Genomic DNA, 25,527 nt, shown 5'->3' with positions numbered 1-25,527 from the left:
ATTGGGTACGTTCTAATTGGACTTTGGACGTAGTTTTCACGGTACGTGATAAAATTTAAGTTATTTGGCGTGTGCGTTTCGAGTAAAGGTGCTGAAAAAACACGGTTTTACTTAAAAAGTATACAAAAAGTTGCGAACCTTTAATATCCCGATAAATCTTGACCTTAATCGACGTGGCTCTCACGAAGGCCACAAACCATTACACTTAACAAATGAGCCCAAAATTTCTGGTTTATGTCATTCTTTGTGCACAGCCCCTGATTCCATGATATCATTTACAAGAAATACCCACTCACTGAGAATGGTCCAAGATATCCAAATTCTGTGATATGATTGCTATGAGATGGATACCCTAATGCGGCGATCTGATTAGTGCGAGCAACATCCCACTCTATAGTCTAACATAGAGTTTTTTCTTTTTTTTTTAACAGAACAAAAATAATTCAAAAACGTATTCGTAAATTGTGGTCTTACCCTTGAATGAGCAAGTTTCCTTTAGTATAAATGTATTGATCGCTCACAAGAAGACGACCTTTGTTGTTCATGTCGTAAGCTTAGAGGATTCAAGAAGGAGCAGAGACCTTTGCACAATGTTTTTCGATATTTTATTTCATTGTTGGTTTGTAACCGTTTCTTGTACATGCGAGACGGTACAAGCGCGTACTATTCCTCTGAATAAGTTACGTATGGCGAGTACTGTGTGGAAATGATACACTAACAATGAACGTTGTTCAATTAATTTATAGTTATTTAAGTTCTTTTCCGTGTATGAATAAAAATATGCGTTGATAGATGTCGGACGAATACTTTGAACGATATATAAAACATGCTTGGTTTTCCTTACAAGTTTCCTAACAATCTAACTCGACTTTCATTACTTGAAAGACGCTATTATTTTCTAACAATAAAACTATAATAACGATTAAATAAAACTTAACTTACATTTAAACTAACGCGGCATAACATCGCCTACATAACAATTCGTATGAGAACACCAAAGGGGGTATTCCCGTGTATCATACGGACGGAAGATTGGAGTCATGACTGTTCCCCTGGTGATATCCGGGTGGTGTACCCTGCCGAAATGAATACAAAATAGGTACAAAATGAGTCGGTGTGTCCACTGTTGTTGTTTAGATACGAGTGATGAAGATTTTGAATGTAGCAGATGTAGCATAGCTTACTCGGCGGGCCATGAATAAATCCCACCGAATGAATTATATCACTGTTCGTATGGTCCACAGCAAACAACAGTTTATTGGGATACGGTATTAGTCATTGAGAGTCATCTGATTAGCTGAGACAGAGAATGTATTCTGAAAAGAGTATGATCACTTGATCTTGGTTGTCTAGGAGCGCGTAGTCAGCAGTAAGATGGTATGCCGCCTAACACGAGTTTTGCAAATAAGACGGTCAGAAAACACAACGCATCCGAGTTTTCCTGAGCACGGTTATTACATCAAAACATGAAAAGAAAAAACATCAACAACAAAAAACAAACAAAAAGACAAGTGTTTCGCTAATAAACATTTTTTGATGCCCACGTCCTAAGCCTATATTTGGTAATGTGATTAAATCTTACCTGTCTTTGTGATGTGCCGTTTTGGAATGGAGTCAGGTTTGTAATGTGTGGCATCATCGATATTGAAGTTTTCGCATTCTTCGAGCTCTTCCCAGTCTTATAGCTGTTCTTAGCTAATTGATTGGAATGAAAACCTCCGTGTAAGAGAAAAATAAACCTTCAACAGGCAACTCTTAATAAATACTAAAGAACATAAAACAGCAGCTAGAAAAAGAAAACCGACAAAGCAGTAAAAAAATGTTTCACTACCTCTTAAAGTAGCGCGCTGTTATTTGCATTCATCCATGAAATGTAAAGTTAAATTTAAGTTTTTTTTCGTGTGATATTTCAGTTCAATCGAGGTTTTGTTATGTGAGCATCGGAAAACACTATGCTACCAGAAGAGGAATCGAAGTTAAGAAACAAGAATGCAGTCAATATCTGCTTAAAGAACACCATTTGCGATCAAGTTGTCGCATAAGTTCCAACATCGAGAAACTAAACCCCACTGACAGCACATCACTAAGCCCTGAGAAACGAATGCATCATCTGTAGGATCTTGAGGTCGACTAGACTATTTACGGATACTTCTTAGTTCTTATGCTCCATACCTTCTGCTCCTGGCACATCAGGTAGATGTGGAAATTCATTCTCTCCTCTTGGCCGCTCCCTTTCTTTTTCCTTGTCTTTATCACGTTTCTTTTTATAGTTCGACTCTATTGATGACCTCTCACCATGTCGGCTGCCGAGATCGAAGTTACTTGAAGTTTTTTGCTCATAATAAGAGTCAGGTGAGGGATATAACGTGGTGCTGTGGTGGTTTGGAGGGGGACCTGTGCTCTTTTTGGAGTATGACGGGGGAGTCTTCTTCACTTTGCTGTCGTTAGCAACCCTGAAAAAATAAACAGTAGATGACTCAAACCATGATAATGATGCAAGTTACAGCTACCGGTAAGTCCGTTATTACTCTTCTGTTTGCGCAGAAGAAAATCGTATAAATGATCTGGATAATTTGGTTGAGCGGTTCATTTGCTGAATCTTTTCGTTGCGACCAGATGCAGGAATTTACATAGGTTTGAATTTGTGCGACTTATTGACTTGTTGAAGAGAGTTGTTACTGCGACTTATTTGGAAGCAGTTCACACTAAGCGGCTTATCGCAGAGACCAGTCGCTGCAACTTGTCACCTGGTGAGTAACGACTAAAACAATTTTTGCAAACATGAGATCAAATAAGAAATGATGAGCAAAAACAGAAAAATAATTTACCTGAAGGGAGGCGGCCCAGGTGGGGACTCATGCCGAGGTCCAACCACACCCAATCCAATATTTGTCTTCGATAAACTTATTGTATGTGAACTTCCACCTTTCGTCGATGTTCCCTGCGAAGACGTGACGGATCCAATCGAGCCTTTTAACAATGTTGTCACGGGCGATTCCTGTTGAGTGGGCGGTGAATTTCTAAGTGTACTAGCACTTTGTATAGGAGACAATTGTTTACCGTGAGGAAGGCCGGTAACAAAAGTGTCGAGTGGTGTAGGTGGAGCCGCAACTCCTGCTGTCCCACTATAAGATGTCGGTACATTTGATGTGGAGGCTCCCGTGGTAACATGCAGAGTGTGCGGCGGTGAATTTACCTGATGGTTTGTCACCGGTAATGCTGCTGCCTCTTGCTGTAACACAGAAGAACTTTGTGATGTCGATGGAAGTAATAAAGTCTTCTTGCTCTGTTTCTCCAGGCCTGTTGTTTCCTTGTGATCCTTAGACTCCTTATGTTTCTTAGGTTCTTTAAGAGCTTCTCTCGTTTCTAATCTCTTTGCCTCCCTGGATTCTCTCGCATCTTTGTCCCGTTGATCTTTCGCTTCACGTTCCTGGGCAGTAAAAGCAAAGTTAGGCTCCCTTAGTTTATATGAACCTTAAATTTACCATTCGAACTCAATTTTCGATGCTTAATTTTTCTACTTGCCACAAAGATTGGGAAAATAACATTGCATTATTGATTCAAAAGTCACTAGCATATAAACTTGAGTCAGTATTATGAGATCCATTCACGTTACACACTTATGATATTATATTGAAAAGGTCATAAATCTACCTTTGACTTTAATTGTTCATAAGCGAATCCCAATAACTCGAACTGATTTTTTTTACCTACGGCTAACCTCCGTATTTCAAGTAATATTACCGATGTCGATAACCAAGCCTTACCCTTTGTGGAATACTCGACTAACAACGCGCCACCATAACTCGAAACATAGTCGCTACAGTAAATGGCTTGAAAAAACTACTCAAGACCTGACTAACAACTAAAACACGGAAGGTTAATGACGGTCGTTTCAACTAAAAATCAATTTAATGAGAATGATATACAATCACCTTCTCCTTTCTCCTTTTCCTCTTTGCTTTTTCCTCCGCAGATTCATCTCTAGAATCATGCCTTCCATTCAGCGATCTCAGTAGGGGATTTTCTGCAGTTTCTTTAGTTATTTTTACTTTAAGTTCCTGAGCAAACTTCTCGCCAAAATTATCTTTCTTGAAAAGATCATGTTTTAGAAGCTTTGAACAGTCTGGTCTATCTGCTGGGTCCATTTTGAGACACAGCTGGAACAAAAACGAAATTAGCATTCGTCAGTAACAGCCAGAGTTTCCATTATATTTCCAGTAATTAAAAGGCCCTTTAAACATTAGGGAATACGGGACAACTACTCTGCAGTGGCCACATAAGGGGAAGGAGGAAGGGGGGAGGGAAAAGAGGAAGACCATGAAAATGCTTAGTGAACAGTAAGTAAACCAATCAATACACGTCAATAGGAAACCAAAAAAACTTAACGAAACAAAACAAGTAAGGTACATTGAGTCTATCAGTTCAGATTACATTCCTACCAATTTCAATTCTACTGCTAGGGCTAACACGTCAAGGCTCTCAGTCGGAGAAACCAAGCAAAAGAGCAGGTGAGTGACAATCGGTGGTTATGGTAACAAGGGAAACGGTTTTACTTTCCCTGACCCCATCTTCTTTCACGTGCCTGCTCTTTTGCTTGTTGTTTGCCGTTGTATGTATTGTATGCAGAGAGGTACCCTTCGATAGAGGTACGACTGTACGTTAGCAAATATTGAAGTACAAGGGAATTTCAGCGAAAAAGTTTTTTCACACCCGCCCGGCGCGCTTTGAGATAAACCTTCAATTTAAAAGCCCTGGTTTTTACTTCTTACTCTTAATGTAACAGACACAAGATACGTAGTAAGTGCCAAGGTAAAGAACTTTCAACTTCTGGCCGCCGTCAACATCACAAAAATATATCTGCTTAAGCTACCCCAGTGTTCATACATTGACAAGTTCAACGGAACACGATTTTCACGATCATGATGACCTGAAGTGTTTAAAACTTTATGCCAACGTAACTCACCTTAAGAATGTCCATTGCAGCAGATGACACTCGATGAAATCGTTTCTCGATTGGCTCCACCTCCTTTACTTCTGGCAACTTCATACCAACAAATAAGGGATTTCTGTGGAAAATTTCTCGATGTCTGTTTGTCAGATTACCTGTAAAAATACATTTGACCTTGCTTAACAAAATTCTAACTTTTATCTGGGACACTTCAAATGAAGAAGGTAAACGGGCTTGCCTCATGCATTATTAGCAAACCTGGCTTGAACAATACATTACTTTACCTTCTGATACACTGTAGAAATACATGAATGCATTATATAAATGGTTAGTAATTTAAAATAACCACCAAGGTTTCAACAAACTCTCAAGGTTCATATTGGCTATAGTGTATTTTTATGAAATTAACATAGCGGTACTTATTTGACCAGTGTCCTCAAAAGAAATGTACATTAGGGAGCTCTACATGGTGAAGTGTCAGCGTATGATACATGACATACAATGACATGCAGCTCCTTTCTCTCTCCATACGGGAGCATAAAGAAAGCTGTAATTGCTGGATTGGCAGAGGGGCACCAAAAAGGATTTCAGGAAATCACAGTGGCAGATCCAGCAAAGTGCCTCCTTTATTTGTTGACCAAAAGTGAGGCCAACAGTAGCGTGCTGTCAAGCTAATTTGTTTCATACAAGAAATCTTACGTTTTTAAGAGTAACCCACCCCTGAAGGTCTACACTGCCAGTTGCATCCAATTTTGCATGTATTTAAATGTGGAAATACACATTGATTACTTCAAACTAATTGTTATCAGACCCAACATGAGTAAGCATGTGTTTAGTGACAAACTCAACTCACCAATCTTTGTAATGATAAGATATAGTTGGTCAATATCTGAGTCCCCAGGAAACAGAGGTTCTCCTGTTAACATCTCTGCCAATAGGCATCCCACTGCCCACACATCTACAGCTCTGTATAAGAAAACATATTTATTAGAGTCCTATGAAGAAACAGATTTATTCAATTTTTTTTTTTTCAAGGGGGATGGGTTTGGTTCACATTGGTATTAAAGAAAAAACAAACAAAACAAAGTTTAAGCACATTTAGTGCAAAAATGACAGGTCACTATTTCTAGCAAACTAAGTTTTAACAAGAGTGTTGAGACCTCAGATTGTTGGGTGGAGAAAATGCTCTTGGTAAATAGATTTGTTTACCCACTTAGTGGCCCTGATAATGATTATCAAGTTGTAAATTGTATTGATTAAAACTAAGAACATTAAAGGAGCTGTAATGACACAAATGGATCACTTCTTGGGCACCAAATACATTGCAGACTCTCCAAAACGCCACTCATATTCAGTATGGGTTTATTTTGTTGGGTTCATATATAAAACTGAAAAAACCATTTTGTTCTCAAACCTACCAAAACTTCTTATAACAACCTAAATCCCACATGAATAGCAACATTATGGCATTCAACCATTTGTAATGTTATTTTTCTGCAGTATGTTTTTGAATTATTTTTTTTTTTTTTTGGGGGGGGGGGGGGGGTGCAGGAAGAAGTGGAGCTTACTGAAGCATAAATTTCTACTTGTTACCTGCCGTATTTTGTATCTCCAACAAGTAACTCTGGAGCTCTGTACCATCTGGTGGCAACATAATCTGTATAAGCTTCACCAGGACCAGTAGCTGTAACAAACAACATACAGATGTTTTATGCACATCATGACACTTATTTTCTATATTTCTTGTGGTCTGATCATCTTAGATACTAGTGTCTAGTTTGCCAGAGATTGTCGTTATGAAAGCCCCCTTTTAACTGGAAAACAGTTTTCTACCTCCATTTATGGTAAAGCAATGTACATACACATATGACATTTATCCTACACAATGCATTTGATTTTCGATAGATTGAAAATATTTTAAAGGAAAAATAAAAAATATTTCTAATCAGTTGAGATATATTAATAACATTAGCTATACAAACCTAAAGTTCTAGCAAACCCAAAATCACACAGCTTCACAACACCAGACTTGGACACCAAAATATTCTCTGGTTTTACATCCCTATGGATGATCTAAAAAAAGAAACCACAAATTTCCTCTTAACAAAATGACATTATGCAATATGGCCACTAAGTTATGGGCAGAAAGTAGCAAATATACCACCATTGTAAGTAAATGTGCATACCAAAGATGCCATTACAATGTACTTATTTATAACCATGGTAAATGACAAGACAGGTGACCTATGAAAATTGTGATGGGATTATTAACATTAATCAAGTTAAGGGTGATTACAGAAGTGAACTACAAATATAGCAAATCATAATCATATTCAACTTAGTAATTAGTTTATTTAGAATTAGTTATATGAGTTTCACTATTGGGCAACAATCTAGGCCAAAATTGCACCTGGTTCCAAAGCCTAACTTCAGTTTATTTGATAAAAAGATTGGCAAGCTTATTCTTGCCAATTTTAAATCTGGCATCATTTAACAAGAAACACTTTGTCTCATTGTTATATCCTGATACATAATATCTAAATCCCAGATTATCCTGTCTCTGTCATCATTTTTGGAGTCAAAGTGTGAAAAGGGGACATAATTAGTGATCAGTGGGCCCCTACTGACATTTGAGGAGCATGTACCATGGAAAATTCAATCGGTATAAAACATGTAGGTCATGATGCTGTAATGAAAATATGAAGTTTGATTACAAGGTGTGATATATACTCATTATCTTTAATGTATTTTTGTTCTACTATGCCAACTTACATTATGAAGGTGGCAGAACTCAATGGCCCTCAAAACTTGCCATAACACTTTCCTCACATTATTCTCTTCTAAGCCATTAGGATATCTTTCTAGTTCATCAAGAACTGTATGATCCACAAACTCAAACACAAGGAAGAGTCGCTTCTTGCGACGAAAAACTTCAAGCAAATTAACAAGGTTGTCATGTCGTAATTGCTGAAAAGGAAAAACAAGAAATTTCAACATTTAAAAAGTACATAACTTTGACAGAAATTCTTCAACATCCCTAACAAGCTCAATTTACAATTGAAACACATAATGCATGCTTTAAAGGTGCATAAGGGGGAAGGAGGATCCTTATTTCAAGGCTAAAAATAGGAAAATATAACTATGGTAAATATACATGTACTTAAACCTTAAAAATTTTCTTTTGAGTTTGAAAACTGGCATATAAAGGGTTAGACTTGGCAAGAATGATATCAAACAGTTCATGGCACTACAGCAGTACATAAATTGTTCAGCTGTTTTGTTCACCTGATGATTCTGTTCAATAAAAATTGTTTAATAAAATGGCTCTAAAAGTTCTATTTACAATTAGTGACAACAAACACCTAATAAAATCACATTTTGAGGGGAAAAGATGGATTATCAACAATTGTAGATTGGTAGATATAGGCACTTGTTATGTGCCTGCTGTACCTTCTTTCTAGAAAGGCCATAAGCACTACGTTATAGTGTTGTGTAGGTCCTTAAACCTTCCACCAAAACCCTCACGGTTTTCAAACTGATGGACAAGTGTGAGACACTCGTAAAAGTAACATCTCTTGTGACTTGTCCTGGTTCAGTTACAACACTAGCCATCTTGAGAATGTTATCATATTACTATCCCCCTTAATAGTGCAATTTGGAAATTTTTCAAAACAGCAAGACAAACCACAAAAAGCAAAATGCACAAGGATTATTCAAGTAATTTTTAGTTCATTAGACTTATTTTCAAAAACCACTTTCTGCAGCTACCTTGAATGTTCAATGCCTACATTTCTCAATAACCTTTTTAAGATTCAAGAAATATGTGCATGTTCCTTTGAATAAATTATTTACCACTAACCATTATTTACCAGCAGGTAAACCAAGCAGAGACAATTGTCACTGACCAACAGGAATGAGATAATTTATTGAGTACATTATATAATATATAATATTTAATAAGATAAGATATTTCACATGTTATTGCAAATACTGAAGAAAAAGGGAAAATTAAATCAACTGACAAATTACAGAGTGCACATTGATTACCTGATATAGCCAGTAGATAAAATTACCACCTTCTTCTCTTACAACTTGCCATTAATATATTTTAAGGTGTTTATAATGCACAACAAATTAAACTGTCCCAACACAGATCAAGTACTGTGTATTAAGTTTATAAGAACAGCAAACTAAGCAAGGATTTACAAGTATAAAGATTGAAGAGAGCGATATCTCATATCTTAAATTGGCCACATTCTCAATAAGAAGAGAGGAAACGGAAATTCATCGGAAGTTTTTTAGTTGAGATGTTGCACTATTTATTATTCCACTTTAACAGCCACAGAAGAAATGTGATCATTTACAAATTTACAAAATTAGTTGAAGACGCCAAGAACCTATTAAATGGATCACGATAGCGACAACACCACTATTTTTCCAACATTATCCCCGGAATTTTGGCTTGAAGTTTATTTACAAATATTCAAGTTAGGTAAAAACTAAACAATTGGGTAAAATTTCCGCACAGACCCAGACAACACTATGCATTCAGTTCTTGGATAGAGAAAACAATGACAAAAATAATACATTGCTATTGGGAAAATAGATTTGTTTTACAACGGTATGGGGCTGTGAGGAAATTTTACCAACAGTTGTCTTGCATCATAATTGAATTTCCGAAATTTGCAACCAAATTTAATCGTTAGTTAGCGAAAATAAAGACGGCCTTTTTCACAAAGTTTCAGCCGCATCACAGTTTGAAATAAAAGAGATTAAAAAAACTTTTGGCGCTGAATACAGCGAACAGTTGACAGTAGGAATCGTTGCATCTTACCGTAAATTATAACCCTAAATATACATGTACACGTTCTATTCAAACAGATGTCACACAGTGTGTCAATATACTGTAAACATGCAAACAGATAAAGCACCTCAAACAAATGGCCACAACTTACCTTCAGCATTCTAACTTCTCTCAATGCTATTTTCTTTACCATTTTATCATCTTCAGACTCGATAAATTTCTTGATAGCCACAAGTTGGTTGGATTCTTTGTGTTTGCATTTCATCACCATGCCGTACGATCCTTCCCCAACCAAGCCAAGATTCTCGTACTTTTCCATCGAGTAAAATCAAGTTATTGCCATGCACGATCGACTGGATGTTCAGTTATATATCTTAGCAAAATTTGGCGAAGGTAGAGAAGAAAATGAGCATTCTAAACCTGTCTTAGGAGGACAATGCGAATAAAATTGAAACAAGCTTACTACCGCTGGGCGCCCAGAGTTCGATAAATTAAACAAAATCGAAAGAAGCCTTTTCTGGTCAACTTGTCTATATCACGCTCTTACAGGCCGACATTTAATCCTTGATACTTTAAGCGCTTAGTGTTCCTCTCTCAAACTGATCCATGTTCCACTTGAAAGTTAAAACTATAACGTAGCCTTACAGCTGCAGTGAAGCATCAAACAATGCAAAACAATGCGAGGGATGTGCAATCGATTTCTCCTACTAAGACCTCCTTTGGCAGTATCACTTCAACGCTAGCTCAGTAATATTCTCTTTCTAAGACAATCCACATCCAACTGGCAATACCGAAGTTTTCTTTCCACAGAAGCTACTTTCTTTGGAACTTATTACACTCCAAATCAAAGCGAAGGTTTACACATGTACCAAAAAAATACTTAATCGAAGTAGTTCTGGGCTGATCCACTCTCTGAACAACCTTTCTGGTGATCACTTATTAGTAAATTCCTTATCCACTCTGAGGCACTACCAAGCTTGAACAAAAGTTATGAGCAATATCAAAACAGTGAAGAATATGAGCAGTGTTCTATACAGATCAGAACCTTTCCGCCATTACGAAGTGTAACAAGTTTTCTCGACATGACCCTATAAAATGGCTCTTTTTACAGTGTAGCCATAGTAACAACATTGTTTATCACCTACTCGTTGCCAGACTCCTTTCTTTAGGTTCCGGCGAAAATGAAATAATTATGTAAGAGTTTTTACGGATGGTTCCCAATGCTCGAAGTTAATTCTATTGAATAACGATTCATAATATTTGATGTCCCTTCCCAAGAACACTGTTTTATTCAACTTTCCTGGGATAATCCGTCGCACGAGTAACTAGAAACCGGCGGAAAAGTATTTGGTTTCCCGGCGAACATTTTATTCAAAAGTTAATCGCTAAACTCTCTCATTTTAGCAGTTCAATTACAAAAAGGAAGATAACGGTTAAGATCTTCGCAAGAATCGCCATCTATCGATTTATGCTGAAAAAGAAAGGAATATAATAGAAGAAAAAAAAGCCTTCGATCCTCCGTGATCTCAGATGAAATTTTAAGGCTCCAACTTTTCATTCGCTGATGAAAGGATGAATCATTTTCCATCTCACGCTATAAAGGAGGCTCACGAAGGTTTAGTTTTTTTTAACATGTTAATCGTTTGCAGAGAAAAAAAGGTTTCAAGTTTTAAAGTAGTGTTTCAGCCACAGAATGTGCATGCGTAACAAGGCAATAATTATAGCAACATTGGGTCCTTGATAACAAAAAATACATAGTCAATTTAATTCATAAATAAAATGAGAAAAAAGATGTACTACATCAAAAGGCAGTTTCCATATCCTTCATATGTATCTACATGTTATCATTAGAGAACCCAAAGCCATCATGTTCGATGCATACAAGGTCAAGATAGGATGAAGCCCAAATAGGTCTTAAAAGTTGCGTTCATGTTGTCTTGATGTTAGTCAGTTTAATTTTTCCTTCTACAAGGTTTTTTTATCGGTAGAAACCTATGTCCGTTGCTGTGTGTCTGCAGCATGCCACTTTCATGTTTCAACCCATTACGTGTGCCCCTGCTTCATGCTTTCAACCTATTTCATATTTATATATAGTCATTTGATTGCTATACGGAGTACTCACTATGGAGAGCAGAAGTAAATATCTTTTTTTTTTCTGCCTCTTAATGAGTCTTCAGACGAGAATATCATCTTTTAGGGGTTTGAAACTTATGATGCACATTTCTTCCCAGATTTCTCTTATTTTGCTTCCTTTCGCAAATGAGAAAAGCCGAGTTATGATTGGTAGAGAACACAATTAGTAAGGTATTGTTGTGAGATCTGATTATTGGAGTGCCCCGGGGGATGGTGGCCGATTCTTGTCCAAGGAAGTTAAATTTAAAGGTCTGTGAGCTAAGATCGTAGACGTAAAGGGAAATTAGCCGTATTAATTCCATGTTATTTTATCTGGCTGGGTTTCCAAACTTCACAGGTAGGAGTTTTGATCATGTGCATGCCTTTACAAGTAGAAAATGCCGTTAACTTCGAAAGGAAATGGCTGCTTTCGAGCATTTTAGTTCGCCTTCGTGCTCCTATTACGATATATGCTCCAATTACGACGAGCGATTGATCGTTTTTGGAGATAATTATAGTAACATATGTTCGCACTTACTCTTCTTCTTTGACTTCTTCAGTATGTTATTGTACCGCTGGTAATTCTTTTGTATTCCACTAGCGGTCAATTCCAGCTCGGTTACGTTTCAGTTTCTTCAAAATTCCTTACCTGGCTGAGTATATAGCTTTGTTGAAATCTTGCTAATTTTGGCTCATGTTTCCAAATCAATCTAGTGCTTCTGATAGTATAAGAAGCTTTGCTGCGTTCATTTCTTTTCTATCAAGTAAATTGTTGGTTATGACAAATGACTTTTGTGCCACCTTCTGTAGGGATGTGATATGATCGTTATGATCTTACGGCGTTCGGCTTGTTTAGATTTGATACACCTCACGAGTTCAACTTCGAATCGTTAGCAAGGGTTTTACTGTAGCTTTAATACCAATAAAAGTTTCTTTTAGTGTAAGAATGTGCGAACAGCTTCTTTTTATCAAGTCACGCCTGTGTCAGCTATTATTCAAAGTGAATTACTACAAGGTACAAATAAGCAAATATGTTGACCTATCATCAATGTATTTTGTCGTTGTGGAATATGTACTGTATCTAGCTAGTACACTCTTCAGCTTAATCATTAGAAAACTTTCGAAATATACTACAAAATTGAAAATCATGTTTGATTATTCTGCCCGATAGGGTTTGGTAAAGTTGAATTGACATCACGAAATTTGATTATTAGCGGTTTTGCATTGAACCAGTCTCTACAACCTGTAAATAATTTATAGACATTTAAAGCTTCAAAATTGAGTTATAGCTTTATTGGGTTTTAAATATTCTCAACATGGGTTTTCTGATTGGGTGCACTTTGGAGTAAACAAATTAATTTCATGACATTTTAGCCTACACATTGGATAAATGAAGGAAAAAAATATTCTTGTTTAGGGAAGTTGCAAATGTTTATTTCAGTCTATGCGGTAGATGGCTTTTTAAATTATTTTGTTCAACCCAAGATAAAAAAAAATGAATGTCCCAGATCAATGTTCATTAAATTGTCTGATCAACAATATCTCTTGTTGCAATGGATCAGTTTGATGTTTTGTTGTTGCTCTGGTGGTAAGAGGGAGGGATAGTAGTTTGATTTGTTTGTTTTTACATTATGATAAATCACCAGTTACTTATTTTTAGAGACCAAACCAAATGTACATCTTCATGAAATCTACAAGATAAGCTTAGAAATAATATCCAGCCTATAAACCAGTGATTATGATTTGCAATTTCCACTAGAATTAATGAGTGCCAAAGAGGGCCTGTGTTAAATGATAATGTGAAAAATTAAAAGAAAGTACCACAGAGAAAAAGTTAATAGAAAATGAAACTTGAAAAATTACAAAATCTTGTATCTGGAAAACCTTAAAGAGGGGTTTCAAAATGTTTTGAAATAGGAGTCAGACTCTGCAACAGTAGGAAACGGTGAAAAATTCATTAAGGACCAGAAGGTAATTATTTTGTCTAAAGTAACCAGCAACTTGTTATCAAGAAGCCAGCAGAACTCCAGCAGTCACCAGTTTGTTTTGAAATCCCTGGGTGTCCTCTTCCAGTGTTGTGTACTAGCAGAGAATTGACTGTATTTCAGCCTTGAATTGGACAGTTAGAGTTTTAACTCCAATCATGAAAAGTGAAACAAGTGTTTTCAGTTGATACATTTCAGGTTTCCACAGAGTCAAGTTACACTGTTCCTTTAACCAATCAAAACCTTGTGGAGATTGACAGATTATATCTTTGGACTTTAGGATGTTTTGTGAATGGCATGCAGACTAATGTGTTGGCTAATAGTGTTCATGGTGTTTTTCAATATCAAAGAAACCTAGAGGTAGACAAGTCTTCCCAAAAAGGTTTACAGAAAACTGGAAGAAGCTATATTACAAGTATCAAAAACAAATTCCCTAACTGAATAAACAGAAACTTGGTTGTAGGAAAAACATTTGTGAAAAGAGCATTAGATAATGAAGAGTGTGCTGCGAAATCTTTTGAGTTAACTTCAATTGTTTTTTACTTTCATGTAACAGTTTTTCCAGCATGCAATTCAAATGCAAATGAATATTGTGAAAGCATAATCATGTTGTGAGAATCAATTGCATCCCAATTCACCCAAAGGAGGGTTATATTTATAATTACAGTGCAACCCTCCCTTATAGCCACCTTGATAAAATGGTCACCTTCGTTATTACGAAGGTTGTCATTGTCACAGGAACACCAAGATTCTGTCATGTTAGACCATTGCTTTTTCAACTTCATTGGTTCCCAATTAGTTACTGTATAAAGTTTAAGATTCTACTTTTGACATTTAAGTGTTTATGTGGTCTAGCTCCTAATTATTTAATTGTTTTGCAAGTTACCTAGTACTAAGACCCATCCAACCCTTGACGATCATGCATTCCAGTCAGTGCACTATATCTTTGGAATGCGTTACCTTTGACAATTTGCAACATAAAGACATTGGACACTTTCAAGACTGCTGTTAAAACTCATTTTTTTAATTTAGCCTTCAAATGGTTTGTTTTTTGTTGCTTTTAACATAATTTTACTTCAACAATATTGCAAAGTACAACTGAATATATCCATAAAGAGGTCTACATTATAGAACTGTAATTATTATTATTATGGCCACCTTTTTATGGTCTGGAAAAATTTCCATACATTTTCTTCTAAAAATCCCCTGTTGATATGGTCACATGTTAATACAGCCAACAGCCACATTTTAAAATCCCAAACAGGAGAATCCTTTTTAATTTCACCCCATTAATGCAGCCACTAGCACTTAATCTAGAAAACCAAAATGCCTGTTACATGTTGATGTGATTGATCTCTGCCCTGTACTAACCAAAGAGCTGATTTGTTTACAAATAAGCTACACCCCTCCCTGTTTTTATTGCAAACATAATAAAGGAAATAAATATTGACACATCTGCCTAGGCAACTTGCAAGGTGATCAAGAAATTTGATCCTGCCCTTGTAATATGGCCACCCCGTTAAAACGGCCAATTTGTTTTGGCTCATTGGTGACCGTGTTAATGGTTACTAATGGGCTCAAGTCAAAACCAAAATCAGCGGGTTACAAGTCAAAACCAGAATTTCCCTAAGGGTAGGGTTTAACACACTGAAACCCGTCATGGGAAGGAGTCTGGGGAACACCTTTAGGACTGCCATTTGGCGTCCTTAGTTGGTATAGCCCTAATTAGTACAAGTCAGTTAAAATGATGTTGTTTTTGGTTTAAAAGTGCAGTTCACGATTTTTTCTGCTATAAAATGTATTTTAAGATAACCTCTTTCCTTTAATCATTGGTTAACATTTACTGTGATAGTTGGGCATGTAATGACAACATAAAGGTAAAAATACTGTCCAGTACAAATTTTAAACTTCTTGAATGTCCTAATTACATTTTTCTTTGAGTATGTCCAAATGACCCAAATAATGAGAGGAAAACTATTTTAAAAAAATTTTGGGACTGCATGAAGTGTCTACAATTCTGTAACAGGGGAAAGTCACTGGGAGCAGGACTTGTTTTGTCTATAGATACATTTAACTGTAGTTTTAGGAGGGAATCTGCTTCATATCATTTATGTTCATAATAATGGGTAAGACCCTTTTTTAATTTTTGGGAGAGAAAACAATTTTAGTGAAAACAAAATGTCCCACAAGGAACTAATCACATAATGATAATTATAGAAGTTCATTTTAAATATGTGAGGCTTAATTGCTCATTAACATAACAGTCACTCAAATCTTCTGTCTCCATAATCTGCAGATGTGCTCTGTGTAATTTGAAGCTGAAAGTGACATATTTTGCTGACTTTTTCTGTTATCTATTCTTGTGAGAAATAACTGGATTGATAGTTCCTTTTGTTATGTTTTAATTAATTCAATCAGTAATGTACATTTGTCATTAAAATTTTTTATGTTGAGTGAATTTGCATCTATGTTGGCCAGGAAAGTTTCTCATATTGTCAAGATTTTCCTTCTTTTGCTTCATGGCAACTACCGTTTGGTTAAATTTGTATTTCCGGTATTTCATTGATACATCATCACATAAAGAAAGAAAAGGAGAAGAATGTTAAACCAGTGTTGAAATTGAACTGCAGCATGCACAAGTATAAACTGAATAACAAAAGCTATTTCACCTGCCTTGAGCACAGTAATTCTTTAAAGCTGATGGCATAATTTATTTTCAAAATTTAAATTGATTTAGTTAGAAGGTCACAGAACTCTTGGCATCAATTTAAATAAATATGAAATGTATTGATGGAAATGATTGAATGTTTAACCCTTTTTTTTGTTGTTTTCTTCCAGAAATCAGGATATAGTCAAGTTGTAATGGACACCAGGAATGCATAATAATGTGATCTGTTGCATCATTGTCTTCGCTGTTCTTTCCTTTGTGCTGAGTTTTATCTCGATCATCTTCCTGTATATTGGAATGCTCCTTAAAGAACAAACGATTGATTGAATTGTGAGTAATGTCTATGCTCTTACTTTTTATTCAATTTTAGTTATCTCACAATAGTTATAATTTTGGGAAATGGATGTAGCAGCAAACATCTTTTCTTCCCTCTTTTGTCTCATTTACTCTCAAGTTGGTAAAACAACTGATGGTGTGACTGCAATTTTTATCTTTTATTTTTATGATTTATTTAAGAAGTGAGAAGTTACATAAATAAATGTATTTAAAAAAGTAAGGGTTTACATGTGACTTCATAACTGTCTCATGCTAAAAAAGGTGTATATGTAAGTACAACTTGAGCAACTGCAGTCGGGAGAAAAAACCAAAAAACAAAATCATATACATGTACTTATTATCAGTTTTCCAAAGTGCAAGGAATTGAAATGAACCATCTGGCATAATTTTAGGATGGGCACTAATTAAAATCAAGGAATTATACAAGAAAACTTTTGAGACTTTAAACTCATCTGTAATCTGTGTGAGCCTTAATCCACATTGCGTAATTGCATATAGAAAAGCTGAACTTGTTAAAAGAAAAACATTCCAATTAATCCAGAGAAAAATGTTTTGGAGCTTAGTCAAGGCTTCCTATCAATGAATTTGGTTTGCGGGTGTTTAAGAGTTTAACATTGCCAGACAAAGTGTGACAATCACATGGCGATTTTAACCACTTTAACACATGGTGAGTTCCAATGATGGGCTGTTAATTGGCATGGCAACAATATTTTATTTGATTCTTATCTAATAGCAAGTTGTAGCTTTGTGAGAAACAAAGAATAAATTTTCTTCAAAGAGCTCCAAAGATGGTTGATTAATTATTTCTTTGATCCTGGGGGATTAGATGGAGGGTTTGTAAACAGACTGCTACATCTGTTGCTTTGATTGGATAATTAATGAAAAAATACTTGAGGGACTGTCAGATGACTGATGGAAAGCTATATTTATCATCAGGTGATATGAAGAATTTTTTCTTGAAGTTCCATTTTACATCATTTGACAGCATTGCATGGCTTTTGTTTTCCTTCAGAGATCTTATTTATAGGAAGAAATTTGAGCATAATTTTTGGAATAATTGTTCTTTGAGCATTAGTACAATAACTATGTAAAGTCATTTGTCTTTTCAAATCCTTTTATGCTCATTTACTGGTGGTTGATTTTTATAGCTGGAATTTTTGCAAATGCATATCTATTTATAACTTCAATTGCAGTTCATTCAGATAACCAAGCAGAGTCATAAGGCTTACATGCCTTGCTTTTTTTTTTAATGAATCCTTCCCTTTTCCTTCTTTACCCCCTTAAGACTCCCAGAACTACACTTGCTTAAACCTTTTTTTCTTTTTTTCTTTTTTCACTGTTTAAGTTTTAAAAGTTACAAGTTGAAGGGAACTAAGTTTTATATGCTAGGATGTGCTATTATTGTTGGAATATTTTCCTTTAGTTAATGCCTCTTTTAAAATTTCAATCTCTTCTTTCATCAGTGACACTATTGATCACCATGTTGGCCCAAATTCTGCGCGATATGTACGTAGATCCTGAGCTGCTGGCTGAGCTTCCAGAAGAACAGAAGCAAATTCTTTTTGTAAAAATGCGAGAGGAGCAAGTGCGACGATGGCGTTTACGAGAAGATGAACTGGAAAAGAAAGAAGCAATGAATCCACCAAAACCACGTCCACAGAAAGGTAAGTTTCTACTTGGACTTGCAGTGGTTTTTCCTGAGAAGGGTGGGGGGGGGGGTGAGAGGAGATATGGGTGTCCTTATGTGTGTATTTGTACATTGCGGTCAAATGAGTGCAGTGGAAGTATGGCAGGGTTATGTTGTGCTTGACTTGAACATGAAGTTCACTCATCCTGTCAAACAAACTAAACACACCATTGTTACAATGCATAAAAAAGTCATAGCAAATGCCACAGAGAATTTTTATAAGAAGTGTCTTTTCTCAGGAGACAGAGTAAAGCTTTAAAGCAAGCATTTTGATGTGCAGCTTTAGGGAAAAGTAATAAAATAACATAATCTCAATACTGCTTCCTACAAGTCACTATAAAGTAATAATTTGTTATCATAATTGATTAATTTGATTTCCCTCCCCCAGCAAATGCAAAATGTGTAGAATTTTTGATTGCTGTTGATGGAAATCCATGGGTTTGGGTACTAGGAGAAGATGATGATGACAAACAAGATTTTGAGGCAGTTTTGAAGAGTAAGTGAATTAATATGCTTCCCTGCTTAATATATACAAAACTTGGCTTGTTTGGAACAACAGCTTGTTTTTAAAAGAAATAGAAGCATTGCTGACTGTAGAGGTTGCTTTGAGGAGTAGAGTTTTTACTATTTGTGTAAACTGAAATTTTTGAACCTGAAGAAGTTGTGAACAGGTAAGAGAGTCAGCTACTTCATCAGGTTTGCATTTTTACTGACCATTTTTTTGTGAAGGGCTGGTTACCTAAAAGGGACAATACAGTTGTACCTGTCTTGTAACTGTTCTTTCTTATAGCTGGCTACGATATATTTTCTAACACAGTTCAATACTTTCAATTTACCTAGTTCCCAAAATTGGGATGGCTTCCTTAGCTCAAGAATTGGAAGAGAAACAAAGAGGTTTACACTGAGATGTTCAGAATTTTAGTTAAGAATACTTTTACAAACAAAAAGTGAAAGCTTGGAAGGTTTATACATTGTTGGCTGGAATGCTTAGCCTAAAAATGGTTCACGGTCGTTTCGATACAAAGTCGTTTCAATTCAAGTCGTTTCGATACAAGTCAAAGTCTATTCGTTACACATGTAAAGTTGATTTGATACAAACTGAAGTTGTTTCGATACAGAAGTAAGCTCGAGAAAAGTTCAGTATAAATGTTAGTTTTTGTCTTTGATCTGTGTGGTAATTTGTTATTTTCTATTCAACAAATTAGCTCAAATTCGACCCAATTCGATCGATCGACGTTGTTGTAATTTCCAGTTTCCCCACGACTCAATCGACCGAGTTGTACAACTCGGTTTCCCCTCGCCCAAAAAGAAAAGCTTTATGTCCGATGGGCGGTGAGGAAGGCAGATTAGGAGGAACCTGGGACTTTCCAGAGGTATGGAGGTGAAGGTTTGTTTTATTTACAACGGAGGTTTGTATTTGCTCTAGTGAGTATGTCTTTAAAGGTTCGTTTGGTTCGTTTGGTCATTTATGTATAGTGTAGTATTCTGTACCGAAATGACTTGAAGTAACGTGAGTTTGTATCGAATCGACTTTACATGAGTAACGAATCGACTTTGATTTATATCGAAACGACTTTGTATCGAAATGACCGGATTCCCTGAAAATTGTCTTTGGTGACAATTAGCAGATTTCTCATGAGTAATAAAAACTTCTTAATTCATTCTCATCTCCTTCAGTGAAACGCACTCTTAACTCATGCTACTTGCGCAGGCTATTGGGAAGTGATAAAAAGCAAGGATTATTTTATTTCAAACTGCTCTGTACTTTCAGCTCAAATAATGTCACTATCAATAATTTTTTAGAGAAGGAATTAGAAGCTCTGGCTGAAGATGAAAAGAAGGCAAAAGAACTTGCACATAAAGAAATGGAAGAAATAAAAAGAAAGGAACTTGAGAGGCAGGAGGAAGAAAGGAAACTGAAGGAAGAAGAGGCGAGGTTGGCCAGGGAAGCGGCTGCAAGAGAAGCTGAAAAGAAAAGACTTGAAGAGGTCAGGAAAGATGCAAACTCAGGGTTTAATAACTTTGCGAAGTCTACTTATAGTATGTTTTCATAGCATGTAGTTATGTTTCGTCAGCTCACTTGTTCTTGGCTTTCATCTTTTTTTTCGTACTTTGCAGTCCTTTTTTATCAAATGAGTTGCAGGATCTTTTTGGTAATTCGTAATCTTGGGTTGGCTTTGGGAGAATATTAAGGCTGATGCTTATTTATATGCACAATTGGTTACTGTATAAATGACTGTACATACATGAAAATCATGTATGTGAACTGCGGTTGAAGAAACGAATATGGAAGTGATCCTCGCACTTCTGAACACTACTGAAGTAGAAGTGAAAACAGGGCCTAAAAAAAATTTAAGGCCCGTGCGGGATTTGAACCCATGACCTCTGCCCATGACCCATGACCTCTGCAAAACCGGTTTCACCGAGGTCAAAGGTTCAAATCCCGTACGGGCCTGAATTTTTTCAGGCCGTATTTTCTCTACCACTTCAGTATGTTCATAACTGCGTGGATCGCTTCCATATTCGTTGATTACTGTATGTTTAAGCTTCTTTAAGAACTCTTTTCCTTGAAGAACCACCACTTTTAAATTACAGTCGCATTTTATGGACACGTTGTTTAGGAAAGGGGGTTTTTTTGGATGCAATTTTATTTGTCGTCAATAAGTACCCTGTTTTTTTTTTGTTTTTTTTTTGAGGGAAATAAGAAGCATCGCTCGGGAAACATTTGCCTGTTTTAGACCAAACGAAGTGATTTATTTCATGTTGATGCAACAGGAAGCAAGACTAGCTGCTAAAAAAGCGGAAGAACTGAGGAAGGAGGAGGAAAGGAAACGTCAAGAAGAGGAGAGAAAGAAAAGAGAAGAGGAAGAACGCAGGAGAGCAGAGGAAAGAAGGAAAAAGGAGGAGGAGGAAAAGAGACAAGCTGAGGCAAGAGAGAAATGGAAGGCAGTTGAAGAAAAACGAAAAGCCGAAGAAGAGAAGAGAAGAATTGAATTGGAGAAAAGAAAGCAAGAGGAAGAACTCGCTCGAAAGAAAGCAGAAGAGGCTGAAAGAAGAGCTGAAGAAGAGAGAAAAGCAAGGGAAAGAGCTTTGGAGGAGGCAAGAAGAAAGAAGCAAGAGCAGGTGACAAGATTTCTTTTGGTTTTAAATTGTTACTATGTTTGATATTTGAATTCACAGTCAAATACCTTTCCCTAGGGAAGAAACGTACAGTATTACTTTTTGGAACTCCTTCCATTCATTTCCCATTTTTTTTTAATGAAAGTCGTTACGCATTTTCAAGCCACAAGTGATTACCTACGCATCAACTTCACCAGACAATCCGACTCAAAAGCCCTTCGTCTTGAAACGACAAGGTCAAATTCTCTCCAACCCCCCAAAGGTGCGATTTGATGAGCGCACCGAGCATTTTTGAGTTGTGTATTTAACGTGCCTTAAAGAAAACCAAAACCCTTATTATGTAGCAACACAGTTTTGCGTGACAATCGTTTCAGCTTTGATTCTTTGACGCAAGCTGTTTACTTTGATCTTGAGTTATGGGGGAATCTGTGTAGTCTTTGCTGAATCAAAGCTAAGTGCTCGATGGAATTTGAACTTTTGTTTTATCGTGTTGTAGGAAGCGCTTGAAAAAGCTCGAAAACTGGAAGAAGAGAAACGAAGGGTAGAAGAACAACAAAAGGAAGCAGAGAAAAAACAAAGAGAGGTGATAGAGCGCTTACAACAAAGAAAGGCAGAGAAAGAACGCCGAGATAAGGAACTGTTGGAAAATGAATCTAAACGAGCACAAGAGATATATGCGAGCTTGAGAAAGGCACGAGAGGCGCTAAAAAAGAAAGAGGACGATCAAATGCAAAAAGAGGAGGCAGCATGGAAGGAACAACAAAAGAAAGCTGACGATGAAGAAAACCGAAGGAGAAGCTCTGTTAGTGTAGCGCGGAGGGAAGTCTTAAGAGAGCGAGAGGAGGCAAAGAGGAGAAGCATGATTGAGCCGACACGAAGGAAATCAGTTAGTGCAAAACCACAGAGACCACCGCCACCCGTACCCTCAAGGTATGCGTATGGTGTCTCCAGGTTGTAAGTGTCCTTCAGTATATACTGTGGCTGTGTTAGTCAGATCTCCGTACATATCATTATGGGAGACTGTTCCTCTATTTAACGCGCCTCTTACACATTAGATTTCCTTGGATTTAGAAGTAGCCTAAGTGCTCATTTCCGGATAATTACAAAGCGAAGAGAATTCTTAAGTGAATACCTTGTGTAAAGGATGACCAAAGCCAAAAATGTTGAAAGAAATGACTCGTTATGACTGAATTGCTGTTGTTGTTATGTGTTAAATATTGTTGTTTAAATCCACAGACCCAGTGATGTCAAACCTGCGGCTCCCCCCAGACCTCCTCCGCCAAGCAATACTACTCCTCTCAGGCCAAGAAGGAGCGTCAAACCAAAAAGTAAAAAGAACGTTATCGAGTGGTTTCGGCAAGAAGAGCTAGCTAAGAGAATTTGTTACGACGGCGATCAGATACTACCTTATTTTCACGGTGAGAATCGGAGCTTTGGGATGTGTAAATACTTAAAGCAGGTGACCATAGACTGTGTGGGAGTCTGTAACTATTATCGCTGGGCAGAACAATTACAACTACTTTATACTTTACTTTTTTTCAATATTTTGTTTGTGTGACTTCAGTTACTGTCTGCACATAGACTGTGTGGGAGTCTAACTATTCTCGCTGGGCAGAACACTTTAGAACTACTTCATATTTTACTTTTTTCACTATTTGTTTGTGGGATTTCAGTTACTATCTTCGGGAATAATAATAAGACATCAAACAGTCAGTTTACATAAGCTGAGATGTTGTCGACTACTAGTGTGTGAAGGAAAAGTTATTTGCCAGTCGCAAAGTAGACCAACCTGTGATGTATCTTCTTTTTTTTTTTTTCTTTTTCAGGAATAATCTCCCGACAGGATGCTGAAAATTTGCTCGTCAATAAACCACCGGGGTCGTTTTTGGTTCGCGTGAGCGAGAGAGTTTGGGGTTATACTATAACTTACCGTGCACCGGAGCGCTGCAAGCATTATCTGGTCGACACCAGTGAAAACACTTACCAGTTTTTTGGCCACAATCAGATCGCTCATGAAACTCTCAAAGATTTAGTGGAATTTCATAAACAGAGACCAATCACTGGAGTGGGACAAGAACTTTTGAAAATCCCTTGTGGTCAGGACTGCAATCCCCCGGATTATCAAGAGCTTCTTCCTCCTACACAGAAGTCTGATTCTTTCTCCACAAAATTTTAATTGTCAACCAATCAAGAGATGTATGGGGAGAGCATCCATGGTGCATGTAGAAGGGACAACAGGTTGTTTAAAAGCCAACCAAACATGGTTATGTTGCCGACAGTGTGTCAGCGGTGAACACCTTACACTTCTCCCTACATTTAGCTATTGTTAGTTATTTGCATTAAATCACAATAACTTTTCACGGGGTGGTTCAAAATTTATTTTCCTTGCTTAGCTTACCTTCTTTAGCCATGCACTAATTGTGTTTCAGTGGTCACTATGAAATTTAAATTCCCCTGAGCTTTTTTCCACTCAGAAAGAGGTATGGAAATTGGGGCCTCCTTCCTTGAAAATTTTTGAAACGGATGGGTGTTTGCGTTCAGTGGTTTGTTGTATCCTTAATTTCTTCATTAGCAGAAAGACAATAGTTGTAAGTGATTATTGTTTAGTTGAGAGTCATTTTATGATTCCTCTCTTTTGCTTTCTATTTAATATCAACCGAAGTAAATTGTAAAAAAAAACAAGCAAACAATATCATTAAGCCCCATTTGCATCTAAATGGAGCGGTGAGAACTTTTGAAAATGAAGCAAATATGCCAAATTATAACCTTTATAGCTAAAAAATTTATTAGGAAATTAACGAAAAATCCCTGAAATTATGCTCAATTGAAAGAGCACAATAGATCTTTGAAAATTCGTTTTATAATGATTCCAGTTGAGCTGAACTGTAACATTAATCAGACCTGCGGCGTGAATATTGTTGCAATTGCAAGGGAACCGAAACTATTTTGATGTGCACGCAAAAGTCAAATACATAGCTTTAAAAGAAATAAACTTAAACATGTGAAACTCACCGATTTTCGTTAAGAAAAAGAGATGATGTGATATTGCGATATTCAATTGGATTGGAAAAAAATCTTAATTTTATAATCAGATTTGATTTTACAACGCCCATGTTTGAAATACGTAGTGACCTCGTATTGCAATTAGTTCTCACTGACAAGGTCAACTTACTCTGTATTTTCAGATTATTTTATTTTTCTTTGTTGAAACTTTTTTACAGCAGAGAAACTGATTTGATAAGCCTGTGGTTTAAAGGTCAAGGTACTTTTTAGTTAGAGGATAATCTTTCCTTCACCCTCTTTATTGGGGTAACAACTTTGCGCCAATAATTACGGATTTAAACTGAAATCTTTCCTGATGATTTCTCAACGAAATCGCTGTTATCCAACCGGGAACGAAGTATTTCATAGCCCTGAATAATAAATAAAGAGAATCTGTAAAAAATGAATAGTGTACTCCTTCGTTGTTATCATGTGGACCCAGGTATCATGACGCGCAAATGTTTGTTGACTTCCGCTTTTGTGCCGCTTGTAAAGGGGCACTGTTCGTACTAAATTGTCTTGAACTTGACAAATTATTCGTTCGAGAGGCCAAAGAAGCCTCGAGCGCAAGAGCGAATTTTCGGTTTAAACTTAAATGTTTTCTTCGTCGTTTGACAGAACAACACTTATCACAGGCTATTTGAGCGACTCTTATCTACCGCTTGTTAAACAAAACTTTGTCTCTTAAATAATATGCAATTAGGCTCTCAATGGGGTGCCGCACTGCAAACAGCCAAGCAGTGATAAATAAGCTGCTGAGGGGCCCAACAGAAAAATATTTTCGGCTTCGTAACCTGCCGATACCTAAGCATTAAACAGAGC

At 36.6% G+C, this 25,527-nt stretch overlaps 2 protein-coding genes across 4 annotated transcripts; one reads left to right on the top strand and one right to left on the bottom strand.

Annotated features, from left to right (window-relative positions):
- Nucleotides 1–588: 588 nt before the first annotated feature.
- LOC131787633 (cyclin-dependent kinase-like 2) lies at nt 589–10,849 on the bottom strand. 2 transcript variants are annotated; one of them, XM_059104717.2, is made up of 11 exons: nt 9,907–10,849; nt 7,724–7,918; nt 6,934–7,024; nt 6,545–6,635; nt 5,805–5,917; nt 4,967–5,106; nt 3,936–4,160; nt 2,829–3,430; nt 2,173–2,453; nt 1,583–1,716; nt 589–1,076 (listed from the first exon to the last, which is right to left on the bottom strand). In XM_059104717.2, exons 1-11 carry the CDS (start codon nt 10,072–10,074, stop codon nt 1,017–1,019), a joined length of 2,100 nt encoding a protein of 699 aa, XP_058960700.2. In that variant the 5' UTR covers nt 10,075–10,849; the 3' UTR covers nt 589–1,016. The 2 variants fall into 2 exon arrangements, with proteins under 2 accessions (XP_058960700.2, XP_058960701.2); XM_059104718.2 differs by having other exon boundaries at nt 1,583–1,695.
- A 1,243-nt stretch (nt 10,850–12,092) lies between these two features.
- LOC131787634 (SH2 domain-containing protein 4B) lies at nt 12,093–25,112 on the top strand. Of its 2 annotated transcripts, none has more exons than XM_066161444.1 (9): nt 12,093–12,137; nt 16,691–16,850; nt 18,320–18,520; nt 18,932–19,039; nt 20,347–20,531; nt 21,319–21,666; nt 22,160–22,593; nt 22,900–23,081; nt 23,490–25,112. In XM_066161444.1, exons 3-9 carry the CDS (start codon nt 18,337–18,339, stop codon nt 23,837–23,839), a joined length of 1,791 nt encoding a protein of 596 aa, XP_066017541.1. In that variant the 5' UTR covers nt 12,093–12,137; nt 16,691–16,850; nt 18,320–18,336; the 3' UTR covers nt 23,840–25,112. The 2 variants fall into 2 exon arrangements, with proteins under 2 accessions (XP_066017541.1, XP_058960702.1); XM_059104719.2 differs by having other exon boundaries at nt 12,093–12,225.
- Nucleotides 25,113–25,527: the final 415 nt, after the last annotated feature.

The sequence above is a fragment of the Pocillopora verrucosa genome, chromosome 14 (assembly GCF_036669915.1).
Source record: "Pocillopora verrucosa isolate sample1 chromosome 14, ASM3666991v2, whole genome shotgun sequence".
NCBI classification, from domain to species: Eukaryota; Metazoa; Cnidaria; class Anthozoa; order Scleractinia; family Pocilloporidae; genus Pocillopora; species Pocillopora verrucosa.
Note: the sequence above shows the minus strand (reverse complement) of the source record. Positions and strands in the feature narration are given on the sequence as shown.

Excerpts from the sequence above, each read along its gene's own strand:
- LOC131787633 (XM_059104717.2), bottom strand. The coding sequence starts at position 10,074 with ATGGAAAAGTACGAGAATCTTGGCTTGGTTGGGGAAGGATCGTACGGC. Across the intron at positions 1,717-2,172 it reads TGATGTGCCAGGAGCAGAAG|GTTTTCATTCCAATCAATTA; the intron begins GTATGGAGCATA and ends TCTTACACGGAG. Across the intron at positions 1,077-1,582 it reads ACGGCACATCACAAAGACAG|GGTACACCACCCGGATATCA; the intron begins GTAAGATTTAAT and ends TCATTTCGGCAG.
- LOC131787634 (XM_066161444.1), top strand. The coding sequence starts at position 18,337 with ATGTTGGCCCAAATTCTGCGCGATATGTACGTAGATCCTGAGCTGCTG. Across the intron at positions 20,532-21,318 it reads AAAAGAAAAGACTTGAAGAG|GAAGCAAGACTAGCTGCTAA; the intron begins GTCAGGAAAGAT and ends TTGATGCAACAG. Across the intron at positions 22,594-22,899 it reads CCGCCACCCGTACCCTCAAG|ACCCAGTGATGTCAAACCTG; the intron begins GTATGCGTATGG and ends TTAAATCCACAG.